Genomic DNA, 25,068 nt, shown 5'->3' with positions numbered 1-25,068 from the left:
ACCCAAAAAAGACACAAAATTACTTAAAAAAAGACACAAAATTATCAAAAAAAGACACAAAATTACTTAAAAAAAGACACAAAATTATTTTAAAAATGACACAAAATTACTAAAAAAAAAAAAAAAAAGACACAAAGTGACCAAAAAATGACTGAAAAAAACCCTAAATTACTTTTTTTTTTACAAACAATGTTTCCATGACTGTATATGACTCAATACTTTTGCATCATATTCTGATGTGTTGAGATGATCCTGTAGTCTCTGGAAGAAGAATCAGGTGAAAGTAAAAGTGGTGCTTTTATGTGCAAGATTTTAACTAAATGTATTATTTTTATCTGATGTCTGAAGTAGTTTGGTCGGACTGGAGGTGGAAAACAGAGACGTGAAGTTGAGCAGGACTCAGTAAAGCAGAATAATAACAACAAGTCTTCAGCTCCAGCGTGTCTTCATCCAGTTTATTCTGGTGTTAGTTCTTCATCCAGTATATTTCGTGTTATTTGGAGGTTTGCGCTGGTCGTACCGTGTTCCTGTAGGAGAAGTTGAGCTGTCGAGGCTCTTTGAGGATCAGGTGTTGACACTGTTTCCCTTCAGGGTTTTTATCCTCCAGATAAACTCTGAAACCTTTAATGTGTTCGATTCCTGCAGAGACAACAACAACAACAACAACATCAGCCACATCCTTCCTTCAATCCTTGTTTCCTTGTTTGGTCTCCTCCCTTCTTCTTCTCTGCTTCTGTCCCATTCTTTCTTATTCTCTCCTTTCCTCATTTATTTTCTTGCCCCTTGTCCCCTCTCCTCCATCTGCCTCCTTTCCTTGTTTCCTTTCCTTTCTCTTGTCCTAGTTTTCTTCCTCTCCTCTTCAAATATCCTCACTCCAACTCTTCTCCTCATTTCATTTTCTTTCCTTCTCTCCCTTCCTTTTCTTTTTTCCTTTTCCGTCCCTCCTTATTCTTGTTCCCCCCACTGTTTCCTTTCACTCTTGTTTCCTATCTTCTTGTCTCCTTTCTAGCTCTCCTCCTGTTTTCCTTCCTTCCTTCCTTTCCATTCCCCACTTTGCTTCTCTCAAATTTCCTTTCCTCATTACCTCTCCTTTTCCCTTTCATCTCTTCTCCTTGTTCCCTTTCCTCCCCTCTATTCCTTTTTTCCTCTCCTCTCCTTCCTCAAATTCCTCCCCTGTTCTCCTCCCTTTCTTTGAATTCCCTACTTGTTTATTTCTTGTCCTCCTTTCCTTTCCTTCTTTCCCTCTCTAAAATGTCCTTTCCTCTTTCCTTTTCATTTCTTTTTCCCCTCTCATTGTTCATTCCTCCCCTTCATATCTTTCTTTAGCTTTTTCTTTCCCTCCTTTTCTCATCATTCCAAACTCAGTCATCTTCTCTCCTTGTCTCCTTTCCTCCCTTCCCCTCTTTGTTTCCTTCTTTTTAATCTCTAATATGTCCTTTCCTTAATCCCCCCTCCTTGTTCACTTTCTTCTCTTCTCACAGTTTCATTTCCTTTCGTCATTTCCTCTCCTTTTTCCTCCTGTTCTCCTTCCCTTCTCTACCTTTTTCTTTCTCTCCTTTACTTTTTTCTCATGGTTCCAAACTCTCCTAGTCTTCCCTCTTCTCTCCTTGTTTCCTATGTTTCCTTCTTTTTAATCTCTAATATGTCCTTTCCTTAATCCTCCCTCCTTGTTCACTTTCTTCTCTTCTCACAGTTTCATTTCCTTTCCTTCTCTCCTCTTATTATCTTCCTTCCTTGCTTCCTCTTATCTCCGCCTGTCTCCTCCTTGTTCCCTCCCCTCCACTCTTTGTTTCCTCTCTTCTTCTTCTTTCCTTTAATCTCCTCCTCTCCTCGTTTCCTCCTCCTCCTCCGTGCCCTTTGAAACACGTCTGTCTAGTAATTACACCTTAACATCCAGAGGACATGTTTTTGCTGTTAGCTGTGTGGGAGTGGAGGGCAGCGAGCAGCAGAACAGGTTTTCCTGTCTGGAGGCAGATTCCTCCACAGAGGACAGCGAGGAGGATTTGCATATTAACGACAGCTGCAGTGTGACGGCAGGTTTCTGCTCTCGCTCTCATTGGTTTTTTAATCTCTGAATATTTCTACAAGTTTCTACTTTGATCCACCACTGTGGCCCGAACTCAAAGATCAACATGTTTAGTACAGCAGATGTTTCCTGAAGGATAACTTTGGGGATTCCATATTTTAATTAATGAAAAATGCTCATCACAATTTCCCAGAGCCCAGTCCAAAACTCAAAGATATTCAGTTTACTATGAGATAAAACACACTGAATGAGGTGGGATAAGCCCTTTTTTTTCTTCAATATTTGCTTAAAAAAACGTACTCAAATGATCAGAGAAACAAGCAGAGCAAACGTCAACAGCAGCTCTCTGCTGACATCTCCAACAGCGTCACAGAAACTGCTTCAAGTGTTTTACCAGTTTAAATCCAGAGGTCAGCTTGTTTGAGAAGAGTCTAAATGCAATGACCAACCCCTTGAGATTTATTAAAATACTAAAATTCTAAACCATGATTTTTTTTCCTAACCAGGTAGTATGTGTCCTAAAACCAAACCACAAAGTTTCTGTGCCTAAACTTAACTAAGTTATTTTTGTGCCTAAACTTAACTAAGTTATTTTTGTGCCTAAACCTGACTAAGTTATTTTTTGTGCCTAAACTTAATGAAGTTCGTATTTGTGCCTAAACTTAACTAAGTTGTTTTTGCGCCTAAACTTAACTAAGTTCATATTTGTGCCTAAATTTAACTAAGTTGTTTTTTGTTCCTGAACTTAACGAAGATATTTTTGTGCCTAAACCTAACTAAGTTGTGTTTGTGCCTAAACCTCAGCAGTTTTCGAACCTAAATCTAAAATAGACATGCTTAGTTTTGTTTTGGAATAGCAGATAATTCTTCTCCCAACAAAAAGTTGCACAAACAACAATCAACCTGAAATGAAACCTCTTAACATCCATATTAATATGCACATCTGTTCCTCCTTCATATTTCTGCTCTCAGCAGGGAGAAGACTGATTCTGATTCTGGCTGCTGCACACATGAGGACCGTGGCATGGAAACATTTCTGGAAGTTTTCTGTCCCTCAGAGAGAAAACAACAGGCGGTATTGTCACAGAGAGAGAGAGAGAGAGAGAGAGAGAGACAGAGAGAGAGAGAGAGACAGAGAGAGAGAGAGAGAGAGAGAGACAGGAGAGAGAGAGAAGAGAGAGAGAGAGAGAGAGAGAGAGAGAGAGAGAGAGAGAGAGAGGTTCACCTTACACTGAGCACACACACACGAACACACACATTCCTTTACGGTCAAATCGTGGTATTGTAAGTGTGAGATGTGATCCTCTCTCTTATTCTCTGGCTCTGATCAAAGAGACACACACACACACACACACACACACACACGTACATACACACACACACACACACACACACACACACAGAAAGCTGGGTAATCTTACGGATTTGAGCTTTGAAGGTTTTTACTTTCCTGATCCTCCTCACTCTCCCTCCTCTCTAAATCTCTCCCTGTAGAGGAGCTACAAACAGACGGACAGGTAAACACACAAACAAACAGACAGACAGGTAAACACATAAACAAACAGACAGACAGACAGGTAAACACATAAACAAACAGACAGAAAGGTAAACACATAAACAAACAGACAGACAGGTAAACACATAAACAGACAGACAGACAGGTAACCACATAGGGTGGATTCGGGTAATGTGGGACACATACATAAAATATTTTTAAATTTAGAAAAATATAACAAAGTAAAAAATTGCAAAAAGTGTCCCACATTAACCGAATTCACCATAAACAGACAGACAGGTGAACTGACAGGTGAACTGACAGGTGAACTGACAGGTGAACAGACAGACAGGTGAGCAGACAGACAGGTAGAGAGACAGACAGGTGAACAGACAGACAGAGAGAGAGACAGACAGGTAGAGAGACAGACAGGTACCTAGTGGGCTGGCGGCCCAGTGGACCACCACGGCGGCCTGGTCCTCACAGGCCAGATGACTGAAGGAGACGTTGATGACCTCATGGATCACATGTTTCCCCAGAGGATAGTTCAAGGAGCAGTCTGCAGGGAGACAGACAGAAGACAGACAGACAGACAGACAGACAGACAGGTCAACAACACTGTTATTACAGATTTTATTAACTATTGGTGCATCACCTAAAACAGTTCAACAAATCTTTGTATACAATTTTGAATAAAAGTTTGTAGGAAAAGAAAACAACATATTCCTGTTTTCTTGATAATAACCAAAATCATTATCCAGAAATCCATGTTAAATATCTAGATATCATCTGAGAGAGGACCCAAGACTGAGCCCTGAGGAACACCTTCAACTGATTTTGTTTATTGATAATAAATAAAAATCTATTTCAATAAAACCATGTTAAATGTCTTGATATCAGCTCTTAAATTAAACTCTTATCAGATATTTTTGTTGTTATCATTATATTTGTCCAAACAAATGAACCTTTAGTTGAACCAGACATTAAAATGAACAAGAAACTGAAGAAAACAAGGTCTAATAATGTTTTCCATGACTGTATTTACCTTATCAACCAATTTTTGAAATTTCATTTTCAGGATCTGACAGTAAGAAGACAACTTGGGGGACATAAATGCTTAAAAGGGATAAAACTGCCAATATGCTATTTTTGCCTCAGAAGTAATAATTTTCTATATAATATATATTATATTTAGCTAAACATGATAAACTGAACACAGGAAGCCAGCAGCATCCTGCAACAAAGACCTGTCACTCATATTTATAGAAACCACTCCTTCACTTCATTCAATCATCCTGCTCCCAACACTTCTCCATAAAACAAGAGGAGGAGGAGGAGGAGGAGGGAAGAGGAGGAGGAGGAGGAGGAGGAGGAGGAGCAGCCAGCCATGAACCGAGAGGGATGGGAGGAGAAAAGCTGGACTTAGGCTGCAGAAAGAAAAGGGGCGTGAGCTCAGACACGACTCAGTGCTCCTCTTTCCTCCTGTCAGCCACCTATTGATGGAGAGGATTGAGGTGAGGAAGAGGAGGAGGAGGAGGAGGAGGAGGAGGAGATGACAGAGGAGAGGAGCTTAGAAAGGATGGAGATGACTGGGAGGAGGTGAGGAGAGAACAGGATGCGACACGAGTCACTGCTCCTCTTCCTCTCCCGTACTTAAAAGAGGAGTCATGTTCAGGGCTGAAGGAGAAGGTCACGGCTCGTCGCTCCTCCTCCTCCTCCTCCTCCTCCTCCTCCTCCTCCTCCTCCTCCTCCTCCTCCTCCTCCTCCTCCTCCTCCTCCTCCATCATAAAGCTTCTCTATAGGACGTAAAGATTCAGCTCCTCTTCGTCCTTTTTCTCCTCTTTGTATTAAGAGTTTCTTTAACAGATAAAGGAGGAAGAAGAGGATGTGAGGGGAGGTAAAGCTTCATCTTCACCTCCCTGCTCCTCTTCCTCCTGTTCTCACTTTTCACCCTTTAAGAAGCGAGGAGGAGGAGGAGGAGGAGATGTTGGTTGAGGCCCTCCTTTAATAACTGACATAAGTTGCTTAAACTGGAGGAATAATGTATTAGTTGGGGACTATTTTCAGCGGCGGATTGAGACATTTAATGTTCTAGTCGTAGCAGCAGGACGCTTTATGAGAGATAAAGTTAAAACAAACTACATTGTGTTCATGACGTCATACAGAGCAACAATGAGGCTCCTCAGTCAACACATTTATCTGCATTCTTTTTTTTTGCATTTGCATGAGAAAAGATTGATGGAAACATGAACATTTGGTAAAAATGTGCATAAAAGTTTAATGTCCCTTATTCTCATTTTCTTTAATGCAACATTTCAAAATTCCACTTCTCTTTATCATGGAACAATCTGCAAAAAGATCTGAAATTGTCTGAGTTGATCACAATCTGTGAATTTAAATCGATTCTAAAGGATAAAGAAATAATTTCCCTTGGTCGGTGTGATGCTCTGTATGAGTCTGTACTTGAGGCTCTGTCACTGATGTTGTGATGGCTGGATTTGTATTTAATTGTATTTAATTGTTTATGATAACTGTGTATAAATGTTGTAACTTGTCACTTTTTATGCTGCTTTCTTGGCCAGGTCTCTCTTGGAAAAGAGTATTTTTTTATCTCAACGAGACTTTTTACCTGGTTAAATAAAGGATATATATATATTTGCTTCGACTTCAATTAAAACACGGCCGCTGATGTGTTTTTATTTGTTTTTTGGACATGAATTAGAGCAGTTTCATGCTTCTTGCATCATGTGTTAACGGCGTTATTGCAGCCTGAGAGACAAGCAGAGAAAAGTCTGAGTGTTGAGGAGCGCATCAACAAAATTTTGCAGAAATGCAGATGGGGTCGACACACTGCACAGCAATGATTGGCTCGCTAAATGTTACAATAATAAATTAATAAAGTAACATTAAATTAAAATAATAATTTGGTTGAAGCAGATGAACAATAAATATATAAAATAAAATAACAATTTGGCTTTAATTAATATAAATAATAATAACAAAACAAATAATAATTTGGCTGATGCAGATGAACAAAAATAAATAAATATATAATAAATAAATAATAAAATGAAATAAATTAATTTGGCTGATGCAGATGAATAACAACAAATAAATGAAATAATAAAATTACAATTTGGCTAATTAATATAAATAATAAAATAAAAATAAATAATAATAATAATTTGGCTGATGCACATGAACACCAATAAATAAATTAATAACAAATAAATAAATAATAAAATAAAATAAAATAAGTTGGTTAATAAATAAAATAATAAAATTACAATTTGGCTAATTAATATAAATAATAAAATAAAATAAATAACAATAATATTAATAAATAAAGGCTAATGCAGATGTTTATAAATAAAGCATAAAATAAAATAAGAAAAAAATAAGAAAATTACAATTTGGCTAATTAATAAAAATAACAATAAATAATAAAATAAATAATAATAATAATTTGGTTGATGCAGATGATCTCTGTTGTTGCTGTTGTTTGTCATTTTTGTTCTCGTCATTTCATTTTATTGTGGCTATCTTCATCGTAAAAATAATAACTGAACTGTTATAGAACTGTTTGTCCCGACCAATGACCAACAAGACAAAAAACGGATGCGACAACATTTTCCACTAACATCAGACAAATGTGATGCTGAATTTTAATCTGATTTGCTGATAATAATAAATCAAATATCATCCGATAGATTAGAGCATCACAGCATAAATAAAGCTTTAATTACTTATTAGTTAAGAGAATCAATTCATCGGATATTTAGATTGTTTCATTGGATTTGTTGACAATGAGGAAAACATTAAATAACCAACGCAAGTGTTTAATGAAAGGTTATGAAACCAGCAAATCTAGAGACTTCCTGGAGGTCAAAGGTCATCCTGATTTATATTTTTCCATGACAAACAGAATGAAGAGAGAAGAAGAAGAAGCTTCTGACTCTCAGAAGGTTCAGAGGAAAGGAAGCAGTGAGGTGTGTCACACACACACACACACACACACACACACACAGCTTGTTCTGATTGTCATGTTAAAACACTCTGTGCTTTACTTCGGCTCAGAGTTTCTTGGTTTCCGGATGCATCGTCATTTAAAAAGACAACTGACCTTCTGACCTCTGACCTCTGGTTGTGTATGTATTAGGAACAGATTAAATGATGGTTAGCTTAGCTTAGCATAAAGACTGGAAACAGAGGGAAACAGCTAGCGTTACAAGAAGTTTTTTAAAGAATGCACAAGGGTTAAAATAGTTCACATGCAGTTCGATAAAGGGATAGCTCTCACACACACACACACACGCACACACACACACACACACACACGCACACACACACAAAGAGTAATGTGAAAGTGCTTCTCGCTCATGGTCAGGGACAAAGGCAGGAGGAGGGATCGGCTACGGCTCAGGAACTTGACTTTTAGAGAGAAAAGAACAAAAGACGAAGAGGAAGAGGAGGAGGAGGAGGAGGAGGAAGAGGAGGAAGGAGGGGTGGAGATGAGTTGGTGAGGGGCTTCAGACCCTCCTGCTGGGTAACATGATGGTACCAACCTCTTCTAGAGAGACTGTCTAAATGACTAAATGTTAGTTAGATTTATTTACTCACTGTCAGCTCTGAAGGTGACCGGCAACCTGCGACTCCCATCTACAGACGGCACCTGAGAGAGAAAAAATCATTATTTAATGTTTTATTTTTCTGCAAAAATAGGGACACAAGTTGTTGAATATGACATTTAATAAACAGGTATTGAAGTACTCATTGTTCTGTCTTTATATAGCTTTTTTCTTTCTTGACTATCATCTCTAGAATTGGTTCATAATATAATGCATTATATGTATCATGAATGATAGTGTAAATAGTTAAAGTAGCCTTCTAAGTAACTTTACAGTCATATCCATTTATGCCTCTCATATAATGATAATATAAAAGGATTTGAATGCATGTAAACCCTTTCAAACAGCAATTAATTGTCAGTTCTTAAGAATATTCACATATGAATGTCACAAAAAAAAAAAATGAAAAAAAAATATATCCTCAATTAATAAAGGAAGACGTCAGTAATTATGTTATATTTCTGTTCATTGGGCTGAGGTGAAAACAGGCTCCCAGGTCCTATAATAGAGGGTAAAACCTGCTGTTTGTCAAACATCATGTTGGCTAAAGTGAAACTACTGTGGTCATGTCCTTATATCCCACCATAAGTTGATACTGTAATTATCATGACAGACCAAAACATTCAACCCAGCTTTACAGAATGAAGCAGGAGGAGACAGCAGGAAAACGTAACGAAAATGTTTATTTTTCAATTCTAGTTTTCGTTAGTTTTCATTAACTATAATAACCTTGGTCTGATCACACTGATCCACCTCTAACAGTCCCACCAGTGTAACGCCTCGAGCCCCTTTCATAGAGCCGTTTCATGCCGTGACATTTACGGCTCTGTAGTCTCTCCTCCACCACTTGTTGTAAACAAACCAGCATGCTAACTGTGCACAGTGTCCCGTGCTTGTAAACAAACAGAGATAACAGAGCTAACGGTTAGTCTATTAGCACATACACACTGTACTGCTACAGAGCTAACTGTTAGCCTGTTAGCACATACACACTGTACTGCTACAGAGCTAACTGTTAGCCTGTTAGCACATACACACTGTACTGCTACAGAGCTAATGCCCTATGACAAAGAGCCGGCACAGATCTTTCCAGCAATATAGCGGGACATTTGCAGGACCACACTATGAAGGGGGCTTCTGTTACTACCACTGAAGGCGGTACAGAGCCTTCAGTGGTAGTAATAAGAACAGAGGGATCACTTGGTCCCCCATCACACCTCTGGGACGTTCAGACTGAAGGTGAAACGTCACTGAGGTGTAAATATATATCGTGGTCTGAAGCGGCGGTCTGGACGGTCTCTTAGCTTCCTGACTAATGAACCACCTCTATCAAAGTTTTCACCAAAAACCTCAAAGAATCTTCTTTGGTCTGGTATCTGGGAGCTCCACCCAGCAGCTCCACCCAGCACAAAGGAGAGCAGCTCCAGTGTCGACGATGAGCAGAGAGATAAGCTGAGGTGTGAACATCAAACCCCCCGAGCTTCAGTTACCCACAATCCCTTTCTCTCTCTGTGTCCCTGCACAAAGACACACAGTCTCACGAGGCAGAGCAGCTTTACAGCTTTGACCCTGTTTTCATGTTGCCCTGCCACACACACACACACACACACACACACACCCACACCCTTGTTACAGAGGTGTCAGACTGTGGTCACACAACAACCACACACACCTGAAACCAATCAGACTGACTCCCTACTGTGTGTGTGTGTTCGCTACAGCAAGTGTCCGTGCTTATTAGCAGCCACTGTACCCAACACACACACACACACACACACACACGCGCACACACACGCACACACACGTTTGTAATTATAGACTTGTGAAGACCTTCATTGCCAGAAAACATTTCCCAGACCTTCAAACAAGCACCAACATGGACTGAAACCAGCTCTAACCTATCAGCGGGCTCGGACTAAATAGAATATAATAGAATCTTTAAGGTCATTATACAGCAGTAAAATTAAATTCATACGCGCTACTACTAAAAACAACAAAGCACACGGAATCACAACACAATCACTTCCACATGACAATAAAAAACATACAGCATACTTAATAAAAACTAAAAAAACATCAACAAGTTGAAAAAAATGTCTTCCCTTTCCCCAAAAAAACTCAAAATCATCATTAAAAAAATCAGAACTACACTCAAGCCGTTGGATCCTGTCTTGTTCTTGTTCATTATACACGTTGCCTCCAGTTTACCTTCCCTGCTGACCTTTGACCTCTGGGGGTTTACATGCTGCTGTGGTCACAGATGTCCTGCTGGCAGCATGAAATAGGAGGCTAATTAAAATCCTGGGAAGGTATTCACTGACGGCACAAAAAAAGAAGCAGACTTCCTGATTGGTTGCACCAAAAAAAATATATAATAAAGTTCCTGGTGGGACTTTTCCTGCAGCAGGAATAAAAAAAAACTGTGGAGCAAAAACCTGGAGGACATTTATACACTAACCAGGTTATTTAACCCTCTATGGTTCGCTGTTGACCCATTTCTGGCCTGTTAGATTTCTACAAGTCATGTTTTTGAGTGATGTGATACTTTATAAAAGAGGGAAGAGTATAGGGAACCAATAGCAATGCTTTAATTAGTCACATGACCTCCAGGAGGCCATATTGAAACCCTATTTTGCAGACTTTTCCAAAAGGAAACAGCTTTGCCATTTTGCGCCACAAAAATCACTCAAAACATCAAAATGTAATTTCCTGACCCTTTTCCAAACCTTCAGTTCTGATAGTTTCATCCACTTAGACTGTTGAAGACATTCATTTTAATGGGTCGTTGGTTCAATGGTTCAATGTTTCCTACAGGCAACATTCAGACAAGAAACCGGTTAAAAAAGTTCCTTTTATAATGTTTTTAAATTTAAAGTGTTACATATTGTACTAGTGGTGCACCGATTGTCAATGTTTGAATCTTATTTTATTGAAAAACAATAACGCAGCAATATTTTTCTTGAACAAATAAAGGAAATCACAATGTCTGAGGTAGTTAATAAAATATTGAACTTAAAATAAATAGCAACAATTTACAGGACAAACTAACAAAAGAACTGCAACCATAAATAAAGTGTCCTGAGTTTTTTGTTTCGTTATAGTAACATACATACAACTAGGGAGGGCATCGATTTTAGAATATTCGAATAGTCAATAAATCATAAAATATCGAATATTTCATCATATTCGGAAGAAAAAAAAGTTGTATTTCTGGTGCCTTCCACACGGGGGCAGCGTAACATTTGATGATACAGTGTGGCGGCTAGATGCCAAACTGTAGAAGAAGAAACAAACTGTAGAAGAAGAAACAAACTGTAGAAGAAGAAACAAACAGAGGAGAGGGTTTTCCACGGCGGGACGAGTTTTTTAGCCTCCAGAGGGATTTAGAGACTCTGGAGGTGACGTTTGGTTTTCACAATCGCTAACTGTGCACAACGTCAGCAGCTGATCATAAACAAACCAGCATGGCTAATTATGCACAGCGTCTCCGCTGATCATAAACATCGTGATCGTAAATTAACCAGCATTGCTAACTGTGCACAGAGTGTCTGGTGCACCTCTATATTGTTCCCTGTTGAAGCTACGTGATCGACCAAATTCTTAACGACCATTAATCGATCATTGATTAATTACTCCCGTCTCTCGTTTCTATGCAATAAGCACCTCAAGCGAGCGTAAAAACTTTTATGCATATTTCTAACGTTTATCAAATTTTGGTGTTTCCATCAAGCTTTGCTCATGTGATACTGGAAGGAAACGCGGCTACTGTTGCTGTAATTCCTCTCACTAACAGAAGGGGGAGGCGGTTTATTGAGCCAAACCCTTCATTCTTTACTCATCATTTTTCAAAACAGGCAGACAGAGAACGAGACTTCTCTTCCTTCCTGTCGCTGCCAGGTGTTTCTGCCTAGTAATAATCATTATCACACACACACACACACACACACACACACACATAGCCTGAGGCCTGAGTCACATCAGTAAACAACTGAGGAAGAAAAAGGGAAAGAAAGAAGAGAAAGGAACAGTTTATTATTGGTAACAAAGGAAAGAAAAGATGTGAAAAGCAGCTGTGGTGAATCAAACACAGACACTCCTGAGAGCTTCACTTTATAAAACTAAGACTACAAAGAACAGAAGTGAACTACAAATCCATAAAACAGGGAAAAGTTGAACTCTGAAGAAAGCACGTCCTCCCACGGGAACACACACACACACACACACACACACACACACACACACACACACACACACACACAACCAGTCCTTTGGTAATCAGACAGCTAATTGCAGGCTGAGCTCGCTGCACATCAACAGTAATTAATCAGAGTGCCGGAGGGAAGGAAAGAGGGAGGCGGGAAGGATACAAGGAGAAAGGAAAGGAGGCGTAGGGGGCAGAAGAGGATGATTGAGAAGGAGGAGTGGAGGATGAAGGAGAAGAAGAAGTAATCAGCAAAGCCTGCAGGAGGAAGTCAGCGAGGAAGAAGAGATGGAGGAACATGATTAGACAGGAACTCCTTCAATTACAGCTGTCAGGGTTCATGTAGCAGACGCCTCCTCCGCCTCCTCCTCCTCCTCCTCCTCCTCCTCCTCCTCCTCCTCCTCCTCCTCCTCCTCCTCCTCCTCCTCCTCCTCCTCCTCCTCCTCCTCCTCCTCCTGGTGTTAGGGCTGATCGGACCAGTTCCAGATGTGGGACGGAGGATATGGGACACGCTCACAAGCTGACCTCTAATCAACATGCTGCTGAGGCTCAAACAGCTACAGAGGGAGAATCTCAGCTTTTAATGTTTTAGTAAAGAATATAAAGTCTTCAGGTTCAGGACTGAGCAGCAGCTCATCATCCTGTCAGACTGTCTGCATTACTGGGGATTACCACCGGGAACGCTACGGCCGCGGAACGGCAGCGTAGCGAGCCAGCCGTATACACGCCAGATAACGAGAACACGCCAAAATCCTGAACGTATGGGAGACCGCGAGATCCCGTGATAAACGATTTATACAGTCTATGGATAAACTGTGTGTATAAAGTAAACAACAACAACCAACAGCTTACTTTGCTTCTCCGAGGTGAAAGATCTGTTGATCTGACCATCTATCCTTATAAAAACAATATGTTATGTCATAAATGATTGTATGATGTTCCACTTCAACAATCAGTCTCTTGTCGTCCATGTCTCCGTCCCTTTGATTGATTGATTGATTGATTGATTGATTGATTGATTGATGATCTGGTGCCCCGGTCATAACATAATGTTGATGTGAAGTAGTTTTAGGCTGCATGAACTGCGTATTGTGTTTTATTTTGAAAGGGGGCGGAAGTGTTTTACGTTGATTCTGAGTCAGACTTCCTGTCTGGTGATCTGCTCTGTTGAGATTTACGCAGTTTAGCAGCGCGGAGAAATAGAAGTCCTAGCTAATGCTGGCGGAGAGATGCTGCTGTAACGTTCAGCAGCGCGCCCGGTTAAACGCTCTCATTGATTAGAGTGGCAGCGAGTGGCGCCCGGTGTGAATCAGGCTCTAGACAACGTCTCTACCGTCCCTAAACTAATCATCTAACATTCATAATTTAATTTTCGACTTCTGTAATGGTGGAGACGGGGGATATCAATTGAGGGCGGTCAAATAACTTTAAAGTCATCAAAATCCGTAAAAATAGGAAAAGGTTTTGCATTTCATTCAGCGGAGTAAAAATATGGAAGAAGAATTAAAACAATGTTCAAACATTAAACACTTCAAAATCAAATATAAAGAGCATGTCTTCACACGATATAGGGATGAAAACGGATGTTTTCTTTGCAGAGTTATTTCGATAACTTCCCGACACGTTTTACTGACGTGGTGCCTAAAGGTTCCTTAGATCTTATAGTTTCATATGATACCAGTATCTCCAGTATATTCATAAAAGTGAGCCTGCTACAGCCTCTGGAAAAAAACGGGAAAAATACTGACGGCCGTCGTAAAACAATATATCGATACTTGGCGGCCATGAATTAATATAATATTGCAACGCAAAATATCACGATACTATGCCTGCATGTCCGTTAATATTTCACATCTTCCTCCTCAAACAGATTTTCATTCGACCTTCCAGTGTTGTAGTTTAACAGCTATAAACAGTTATAACCAGTTCTTCTCTAACATCAGCTGACCTTTAGACCAGGAATCTGATCTGTATCATATCTTCATTGAAAAGAAGCCGAACTATGACTGAGCTGATGGAAGCACAAACATTTGGCCACAAAGAACCTGACACGAAGACAGTGTGTGTGTGTGTGTGTGTGTGTGTGTGTCTGTGTGTCTGTGTGTGTGTGTGTGTGTGTCTGTGTGTCTGTGTGTGTGTGTGTGAGAGAGAGTTGATGAGGGTCTTTTTTATGCAAAAGCCTCAGGGCGAAAGAAACTCAGTCCTGTTCCTCTTAATGTCTTCCTGTCTCTCTCTCTCACACACAAACACTACCATATGGGACGAGATGCTGGACTGGAATGTGTGTGTGTGTGTGTGTGTGTGTGTGTGTGTGTGTGTGTGTGTGTGTGTGTGTGTATTTTGGGGGGGTTAACTAGCGGGTACAACACCACGTCCAAGAGGTCCAATCAGCTGCCAGTCACCAAACTCTGGTCTATTTATAACACAGTCAGATCAATTTAACTACACATTCACTGGTCTCACATGCACTAAAAAGGTTTCAAATCGACCAGCTCGGCCATGATAAGTGTGCTGTGACTTTTCTAAGAGTTTGAACACGGTTTTCAAATTATTTGGCAAAACCACGCCAAAAAAACCCCCCAATGTTCCCCTATGGAGAGGATAGAGTGATGACATCATCGCTAGAGTGCAGAGGGAGAGAAAAAATTGTATAAATTTGTAAACTATGCTCAAGGATGCAGATACCACTCTACAGAAATAATTTATAGATATAAACGTAGTAAAATGTGTCTTCTCCCTCACAATCCTCTGGTAAAGCGGTCAGAGTTCTAGTTTGGGCGTAGGACCACAGATGATCCACCAACACCACCCACAGCCTCATAGACCTCCATGGGAAAAAGGAGGGAACATTTCTGGAGGAAAGCAGAGCTACCAGTTTCTTCTGATCGCTCTAAAAAAACAATTTAAACACTTTTCTTCACAAAACACATATGTGGACGTTCAGGAAGAACTGAGGATGCTCAGAGTGAAGTCGGTTCAATGATAGGAGCTACGGGCTGGACTAAAACGATTTCTGTTGGAGGGAAACTTTTCAGCTGTTTTTCTCTCTCTCAGTGCCGTCAAATGTCACAGCAGCAGTTGATTTCAGTTGATTGCTCTGCTCTGATTGGTGGACGCCACCTGGCCCTGGTTGCTTAGCTACCAAAGCCTTTATCTGTCACATCCTTCAGCAACAGTAGAGATAATAAACTGTAAACTACTCGGCAGTGTCAGTAATGTATGAGAGAGAACTTCTTTAGGAATTTTTATATTAGTTGTTAATTACTGAGTTATTTGTCACTCAATGAGATGACGATTGTTTTATTATGATGCAGTAGTAAACAACTGTTTCTGACCCAGTAGATGATGTTCTCTCATTGCTGATGTTCTGTTGTGAACGTTGCATTAATTAATCACGTCCTGTCTCCTGTAACGGTAGAAATGTTGTTTTCCTTCTCTGTTTGTGTCTCAGGTGACTAAATGTGACTAGATTTCTTTTCTCTGCTTATAACTGTCTGTTCATCCAGCTATTCTCAACCCTTGGGGTTGTGAGATGATTTCTGGGGGTCGCCAAATCATTTTGGAAAAAATATAAATGCACAAAATGAATATTAAATGACATAATTTCAGACAGGGAGATGCTTCATTATTTGTCCAGAATTCGTCGTATCAACTGAGTTTGTCTGATCTGAAATCTGAGATTCTGTTCAGTGAGCACAGCGGGGAAAAAAACAAACAAAAAGAAAAAAAATGCAGACAACATGCCTGTTAAATTGTGGGGTCGCGACTCAAAAAGGCTGAGAACCACTGTGTGTTAATCCATCTGCTGCTGAATATGAAGAAATAAAACTCACACCTGATCTCAGCTCTGGATTTGTTCCAGAGGAGGAACAAACCCGTCAGAAAGAAAAAAAGCTGGAAACAAAAGTGAGGTGACACAATGCAAACTCTGCGTGTGTGTGTGTGTGTGTTCGGGGGCAGCCAACCAGAGATTTCCCACCACAGGAACAAAACCTGCAGCTTCCTCCTCCTGCATGACTGCTCCTCAATAACCCCCCACCCTCCAGCCCTCCTCCTCCTCCCCCTCCTCCTCCTCCTGCAGGAGGAGCTGCTCCTCTCCTGCTGTGAAGTTTTGTCCTTTAAAAAGACTTTTTCTCTCTCGTTACAGAGACGAGAAGAGGACAAACCCCGACTGTCTCTAAAGGACAAACCAACACCAGTCACCAGCAGCAACATCCAGGAAGAAAGATTCAAAAACAAGAAATCAGAGTCTGTCGTCCCAGCTGAGCCTCAAACAGCCTCAGACAGCCTCAGACAGCCTCAAACAGCCTCAGACAGCCTCAAACAGCCTCAAACAGCCTCAAACAGCCTCAGACAGCCTCAAACAGCCTCAAACAGCCTCAGACATCAACTTTCTTCTCAACATTCTGCAACAAAACAGAGATCTGCAGATAGCTGCTAATACTGATATGAAACACTGTGTATTAAATGAGAAAAGTGGAGAAGATCAGATATGTTGTGTGTCAAATCGACCCATTTCAAAGTTTAAAAATCTAAAGAAAAATAGTTAAAACTATTATTTTCTGGATGAAACTTCTTCTGCTCGGCTGAATAAGTGTACTCAACATATAAAATGAAAATGGTTTATTTCACATATTTGCATGTTTATATTACATAGATACTGATATATCAACATCACTCCATAAAAGAAAAAAAAAAGAGAAAATTTTCAAAAACTCAGTGTCATGTAAAACGTATTTTATATGTAGATCTTTCCAATGTACATTAAAAAAAGGTTTTAAGGTGCATTTTTTTTTAATGAAAAACAAGTGAATTCTCCTCATTGAACCTGATCTGTGAGAGGTAAAGAACATCATTGCACTAAATATTGATTGAGATGGTTAATAATTGAGTTATTAATGAAATGTAAACAATGTTCATTGGGATGTTTTGGTTTTCTGACACTTTTGGATAATTAAACATTATGCTGTTCCTGAGAAATGAACATAACAGGAGGGTTAAAAAAAGAAAAGTGGAGAAGATGAAGATAAAGTCTCTGTTGTGTTGTCTTCAACTTAAGAAATTCTTAGTTGATTAACACTCACAGGGTTTTGGCAATTAATCAATTAGTTTATTTAATCGACTGATCTGTAAAACAGAGTTTCTCCACAAAGAAACATGCAAAAGCACAACTTTAAGTCTTTAGTTTAACAAACTTGTGCTCACAAGTGTCATTAACACTCCTTGGTCAAGATTTATTTAGCCGTTTGGTCATTAAAATGCTTTTTTAAAAAATACTGAATGACTTATTTCCACAGGGAGGTTGAGAAAGATTAAACTGCCAACTTGCATTTGTTTTAGATTCCCTCATGATGACACAACTAGATTGCACAATTTCAACAAAAATGGAGGAGATGCCAAAAGTCAACAGCTCACAATGAAATATATCAGAACTTTAACAATCTGCCGACACATCGTCTGCACATGGACTTGGTCGTGCACTAGATTTGTGCAACCTGAGGCAATCATTTCCCAATCAGAGCTGGATGTGTAAAAATAAAACACTCTCTCAGAGTCAAGAGCAACAACAGAGTCAGTCTGTATGATGGAGACAAACCTGGTAGATGTACAAAGTATTTAGAGCTTTTTGAGTATCTGAGAAGCAACAAATGTGGATAAAAACACAGACAAATAGCCGTGTTTCCTTTAGGGGGAAGAGTGGCCGCTGGGAAAGTCTCAGGCCACGCCCTCTCTAATGTAAACGCTCACTCAGCGAGTCTCCATGACAACAAAAGGCTCCAGAGGGATTTAGAGACTCTGGAGGTGACGTCTGGTTTTCGATCGTCGCGTAATCGCTTAGCAACAGTTAGGACCGTGACGTCACATACGAGACGAATTAAACACAGAGACGCAACCGTGGCCGCCGTCGCTAACTGTGCACAACGTCAGCAGCTGATCATAAACAAACCAGCATGGCTAATTATACACAGAGTCTCCGCTGATCATCAACATAGTGATGGTGAATTAACCGGCATCACTAACTGTGCACAGAGTGTCCGGTGCTTGTTGTAAACAAACAGAGATCGCTAAGTGAACACCTCCTGCAGGAGCAGCACATACACACTGTACTGCTACAGAGCTAACTGTTAGCACATACACACTGTACTGCTACAGAGCTAACTGTTAGCCTGTTAGCACATACACACTGTACTGCTACAGAGCTAACTGTTAGCCTGTTAGCACATACACACTGTACTGCTACAGAGCTAACTGTTAGCCTGTTAGCACATACACACTGTACTGCTACGGAGCTAACTGTTAGCCTGTTAGCACATACACACTGTACTGCTACAGAGCTAACTGTTTGCCTGTTAGCACATACACACTGTACTGCTACAGAGCTAACTGTTCGCCTGTTAGCAGTTTGCAGACTGGACGCTAAGGGGTTAACATCCCCTCCGGCTCTGCAGCTGGGAGAGACTGCTGCAGGAGGACTGCGCCGCTTCGGCTCGAGTCTCCAAAAGTCTCCAATAACACCAGAAAAAGTCGCTGGATTTGTCTCCAGTTGCTTTCTTGAAAAATAGTCACTAAGGGGGTCTGAAAAGTTGCTAAATATAGCAACAAAGTCGCTAAGTTGCCAACACTTTGCCAACACACGCTGGCTTTTACAAATGTTGCGTGTTGTTGTGGCGTCCAGTACTACGTCACATCCTGCTTAGTGTTCTATCCAATCAGCAACCAGGCTTTTTTCAGGGGAGAAAAACGGCCCTGCTCTTCTACAGGGACTAAAAAAGTCCAGACAGAAGACCCTCAGGACGGCTCGTATTCAGATTAGGGACGTTACGGCGAGTGAGACCGCCTCATTCTGGGTATTGACTGTAGTGGAAACACAGACATAAAGTCTCCACATACAATCCAACACCAAGAAAGTTGGGAAAATTCAAATAAAAACAGAATCTATGAAATTCAGAATGAGTGTTTCTATCAAGTTTCCCAGTTTTTTTAATATTAAATATCTTTGTTCTGTATTCAGCTGAATGTAGGTTTCCACTGGATTCTGTTCTGTTAATGTTTTTTGCAGCGTCAAGACTTTTTTGGACTGGAGGATGTAGTTTCCTGTCTGTCTCCATCCAAGCACCTTAAATCTTTTTTCCTTATTTCTGGTGATGGAAGTAAACAGAAAACTGACTTCAACACATTTCTTTCAGCCTAAACCAGGGGTCTCAAACTTGCGGTCTGCGGGCCAATTGTGGCCCTCGTGGTGATATTTTGAGGCCCCCACCTTGATATGAAAGTTTAATGTGAGTTTTATATGAATGGCACTTTACCGTGTTGTGTGTGGAAGGTCCCTTTATTACTTTTCGGGGTAATTTAGTGTCTTTTTAAAATAATTTAGTGTCTTTTTAAAAAAAAAAAAAATAGTGTCTTTTTAAAAATAATTTTGTGTCTTTTTTGGTAATTCTGTGTCTTTTTTTGGTAATTTTGTTTCTTTTCGAAGTATTCATTTTCATTTTGTGTGTTTTTAAAATAATTGTGTCGTTTTTCTGTCATTTTGTGTCTTTTTCAAATAATTTTGTGTCGTTTTTCTGTCATTTTGTGTCTTTTTTTTTTAGCAATTTTGTGTCTTTTTTTGTAATTTTGTGTCTTTTTTAAGTAATTTAGTTTTTTTTCTGTCATTTTGTGTCTTTTTTTTAGTAATGTGTCTTTTTTTGGTAATTTTGTCTCTTTTTTAAGTAATTTAGTTTTTTTTCTGTCATTTTGTGTCTTTTTTTTGCAATTTTGTGTCTTTTTTTGGTCATTTTGTGTCTTTTTTAAGTAATTTAGTTTTTTTTCTGTCATTTTGTGTCTTTTTTTTAGTAATTTTGTGTCTTTTTTTGGTCATTGTGATACTGCCTCCAGCGGGCCCCTGGTAGTTTGAGTTTGAGACCCCTGGCATAAAACTTGAAGATATTGTTAGTCAATCTAGAATTATTCCCCCTGAGCTGCTTGATGCAGGAGGTGAAGCTGCAGCATCGACTCTTCACCTTCTGACCGATTCTGTCGCCAGGAAACCAGAAAGCACACGTGTTTCATATCGACGGGCGCCCAGCCGTGACGCCGTCTGAGGCCAGAAACACAGAGAAGCCCTGGAGGATGCTGGGATACATGACATGGATTCAGCTTGGGAAGAAAAAAAAAACGCTTTCAAAATTGATGGGAGGTGAGAGACAAAGACGGAGATGAAAAATCCAGAGAAAAGAGAGAAAAGAGAGAAAAGAGAGAGAGGAAGCTGGATGATTTCCTCCTCTGAGACATGTGATGGATCCAGCAGATGTTGAAGCAGAGAGTTAACATGGACCTAAATCATCTCACAGTCATTCCTCCTGCACTAACCTGATTTATGAAACATCCAGGAGGAGGAAAAAAGAAGAAAAAGAAGGAAACGTTTCCTTCATCAGGGTTGAGGGATTAAATGAATTCTGGTTTCAACTCATCCAAAACCAGAGAGAAGAGAGAGAAAAGAACATGTGCAGGACAAATGAGAGAGAAAGCATCAACAAGCTGCGGTGAGATGAAAGAGAAGGTCAATAAAAGTCTCATTCAGACAGAAGAAAACACTGACAGAGGTTAAAGAACGGCTGCTTTCTCTTTCTGAGGGCGTGTTGCTGTTGTTTCAGGTTCAGGTCACACAATAAGATTCAATCCAACAGGACCAGGTTGAATTCTATACGATACGATACGAAAACTTTATTATCCACTGAGTGGAAATTCCTCTTTGGTTTCACCATAGACGTGTCTCTAAACAACAGAATAAATAGTAAAATGATAAGGAAAAAACATTTGAAGGATAGAAAAAATATAAAATAGCCTACAGCAATAATTGTACACATCACCCATTCACGTACAAAATTTCATAAAAGCACACCATAGTACAAATTAAGTTTACAAATGTAGGTCTAAGACTTATTCAGAGAATTCTAGAGCCACAAAGTTCTGAGGAGGGATATTAAAACATGCAAAGGTCAAATAAATCCCTTTTACACCTTCACTGAACCCTGAACTGATCTAGAAATGATCTAAAAGATGAGATGAACTCCACAAAGCTACAAATCTCTCTGTAAACGTCTGATTTTAGACTAATCAGAAGATGTGTCTTATTTTAATACATTCCTTTAATGACAGATGTTAGATTTCTCTGCATTTACTGAGGCATTAATCTAAATCCCTTGAAAAAGAGGTTCTTAATCTCAATGGGATATTCCCTGGTTAAATAAAGGTTAAATAAAAAAATAAAAAGATGATACAACAGTCTGTCTGTTTGAACAAACATCACTATGACGTGTAATCTGATGAGAATCATGTCAGAGACGAGAAGTTTGGTTTTAAAACTAAATGTTGAACTGAGCCGTGCTGGTTTTGAAGAAGTTGACTCATCAGAATAAAACTGATCAGGAGAGAATTCATCGTTTGAGTCCCAAGAACAAAGTCTGTTGAAGGTTCAGAGGTGGAAGAAGTATTCAGATACTTTACTTCAGTAATAGTACTAATACACACTGTGAAATTACTCCACTACAGTAAAAGTCCTGCATTTAAAACCTTACTTTAGTACAAAAGTATCAGCATTTAAATGTACTTTAAGGATCAAAAGTTAAAGTATTCTTTATGCAGAATGGACCCACTCAGATCGTTTTATATATTCTAAATATGTTATTAGATTATTATTTTTATTGATGCATTCATGTAAGCAGTATTTTACTGCTGATTAAATGACTTAATATGCTGTTTTGTGGTTTAATGTATAAATAAAACAATGTACAATCATTTTAAATTGATTTCGACCTGAAAAGTAACAAATGTAGTCGAGTAAAACATACAAGATTTGCTTCTAAAATGTTGTGGAATAGAAATATAAAGTTACATAATATGGTAGTACCTTATAATTGTACTTAGATACTTGAGTAAATGTACTCAGTTACATTGGGTTGAGCCCATGTGTGTCCTTCATGCAGGAACACCAGAAGAAAACATGCAATATTATGTGATTATATTATCATATCAATGCCTCTGAGCCAAACATCATGATTTAAAAGTTAGAGCATTTATAAAACTTTATAAAACTTTTGGCTTTACGCCAAAATAATATAATTACAATATATATAATAAGGCAATTTGGCAGACATGGCCCAACCCTAATAACAGGGTTTTAAAATGACAAAAATAATATCGTTTATCACAATGATTTCTTGCAAAATATGGTCCAACAAAGTGTGTTTATCGTGACGAAGCTGCAGATTTCAAACCAAAACCAACCAGCAGCGTGTTAAAGTCTCTCACACACACACACACACACACACACACACACACACTCTGAGGTCTAATAAGCTCACACCTGTAGAATAGCAGGTCCTCACACCCCCATCAGCTAGACCCTTTGATCTGTGTGTTTCTGAAGAGAGAGAGAGGGGGGAGGGGTGTGTGTGTGTGTGTGTGTGTGTGTGTGTGTGTGTGTGTGTGTATGTGTGTGTGTGTGTGTGTGTGTGTTTGGGGGTTGCAGGAAGGAATGTTTTAGCAGAGTAAACAGTGTGAAGCTTCCTGTAGAAAACACTTCAAAGCCAGAGAGAGGAAACCAGGATAATACACACACACACACACACACACACACACACACACAGGCGCGCACACACACAGACACACACTCTCACAGACAGGCATGCAATCACACACACACAGCATCAAAGGTAGGTAGGAGTCATCTATCAACACAGGAAAATTAAAACCTGGAGAGCACACACACACACACACACACACACAGACACAGACACACACACACACACACACACACACACAGACACAGACACAGACACACACACACACACACACGATCAGATACTTTTCACATGAGGAATTAAATCAAATCGTTCATCTTTTAAACAAAAATCTAAATCTTCGTGCAAACTTTTTAATGTTTTTTTCTTCCACACGGCTTCATTATGGAGCTAAAAGATTCATTTATAAACAGAATATTGATCATTAACCACTGTGATGGTTGAATTATAAAATCTATTACAGTTTTCTATTAAAAAGTTTTAGAAAAACAATAATCTGCTGCTTTTCATTATCACACATGAAGCTGACTGTCTCTGGGTTTTCTTCTATTCTATTTATTTATTTTAAAGTTGCCTAGTAAATAATATGCTGATTAATCAATGAATAAAAATGGCCATTAAATGTGTGAACGACTACATGCAGATTAAGTCACTACTCACTGCTCCACACCAAAAAAAAGAAACAAAACAAAAACAAAAACAAAAACACAACCCTGTCAATCTTCCATAAGTTCGGAAGTGGAAAAAATGAAAGATTTTCCTCTGACAGACAATAGAAAGCAGCAGGAAACATGAAGATAAACTATTGATAACTATTCTTTAAATGCTTTTAAAATAAATGGATGTAAAATAAAACAAATGTGTTGAACATGACAGTGACGGAGTGAAGAACATCTTGTATCGTGTTAAAGTTCTCAGTGACCTGAACACATTTTGTAAACAGAAAAGTTTCTCTTTGAGGCCAAAATCTGATTAAAACAACAACTTTTTCCCAAGAACACACATGTTGAACTGGAATGAAGCTGCAGGCTCGTTAATATTACACTGTAAAAAATGTCTGTAGAAACTACAGTAAAACACTGACGAACTGCATCAGAAATAGGGCGTAAAATTAAAAGTAGACGCTCTTAATTACAGTAAATAAAGAAATAGAACGACACTGAAGAAAACAGTTTATCATGTAAAATTAAAGGTGAAATACCATAATGTCAAAGGGACGCAATAACCCTAAAAATAAAGGGATTATTCAGTCAAAATGACTGATATTTACATTTAAATTTACAATAGAAAACCCATAGTACAGCTGTTGGTACTTTACTGTCAATTTGACAGATTTTTTTTTTACAGTGTGGCTCATTTATGGCCAGAAACAAAAGCTGCAGGAGCAGAGCAGCAGTGAGGAGGAGGAGGAGGAGGAGGAGGAGGAGGAGGTGCATCACTTCACCATATTCCTGTTTTCCACATCAAATGTTTTTAACAGAGAACACAAAAGGCAGGAAATCAGCTTTACTACCTGTAATTCCCCCAAAACCACAAATGGAAAGAAGTGGAAGCTCTCAAGTTTTTATCTTCTCAAATATTTGCAATTCTGCCTTTTTACTATCATTTATGTTTTAACCATTGCTCTTAAACATGCAAAAATAACCTTCCACCTTGGCTGTTTATCACATTTATGTGGTTATTTTTTGAATAGTATACAAGCAGAATGTAACCAAATATAGAGCAGATATAGAATAATGTACACTTATTTTCTAAAGTTTATCTATTTTTGGGAAGAGAGAACAGAATTAGATAAAACCAGTATTAATAAAGTGTTATTTTATTGGGTTAAAATTCTCTATTGTAGATTACATGTGAGCCGAATTCAGCAGGACACCAGACTGATTCAGAAAAGGTTTAAAGTTATTTCTCTAATGTCTGCAGATTTACAGGAAAGCGAGTCATCTTTAAATTAGCACTTTTTAAATGGGAATTTGGTTACCTAAGAAAAATGGGCCATGCATCAGACATGCAAAAATAACCTTCCACCTTGACTGTTCATCACATTTATGTGGTTATTTTGTGAAGAGTATTTAAGCAGAATGTAACCAAATATAGAGCAGATATAGAATAATAACTTTAAAGGTGTAAAGATTTGCTTCAGAGAGAGGAAA

The 25,068-nt window shown here is 39.1% G+C and overlaps 1 protein-coding gene across 1 annotated transcript in view; it reads right to left on the bottom strand.

Moving 5' to 3' along the window:
* il17rd (interleukin 17 receptor D) overlaps positions 1 to 25,068 on the bottom strand; it is a 40,372-nt gene that overhangs the window by 14,351 nt on the left and 953 nt on the right. Inside the window, exons 2-4 of the mRNA XM_059329306.1 lie at positions 8,142 to 8,193; positions 3,958 to 4,080; positions 521 to 639 (exon numbers count right to left, since the gene is read on the bottom strand). Of these exons, the coding sequence (XP_059185289.1) occupies positions 521 to 639; positions 3,958 to 4,080; positions 8,142 to 8,193 (294 nt within the window). The remainder of the gene's footprint in view (positions 1 to 520; positions 640 to 3,957; positions 4,081 to 8,141; positions 8,194 to 25,068) is intronic.

The sequence above is a fragment of the Centropristis striata genome, chromosome 3 (genome assembly GCF_030273125.1).
Source record: "Centropristis striata isolate RG_2023a ecotype Rhode Island chromosome 3, C.striata_1.0, whole genome shotgun sequence".
Lineage (NCBI taxonomy): Eukaryota > Metazoa > Chordata > Actinopteri > Perciformes > Serranidae > Centropristis > Centropristis striata.
Note: the sequence above shows the minus strand (reverse complement) of the source record. Positions and strands in the feature narration are given on the sequence as shown.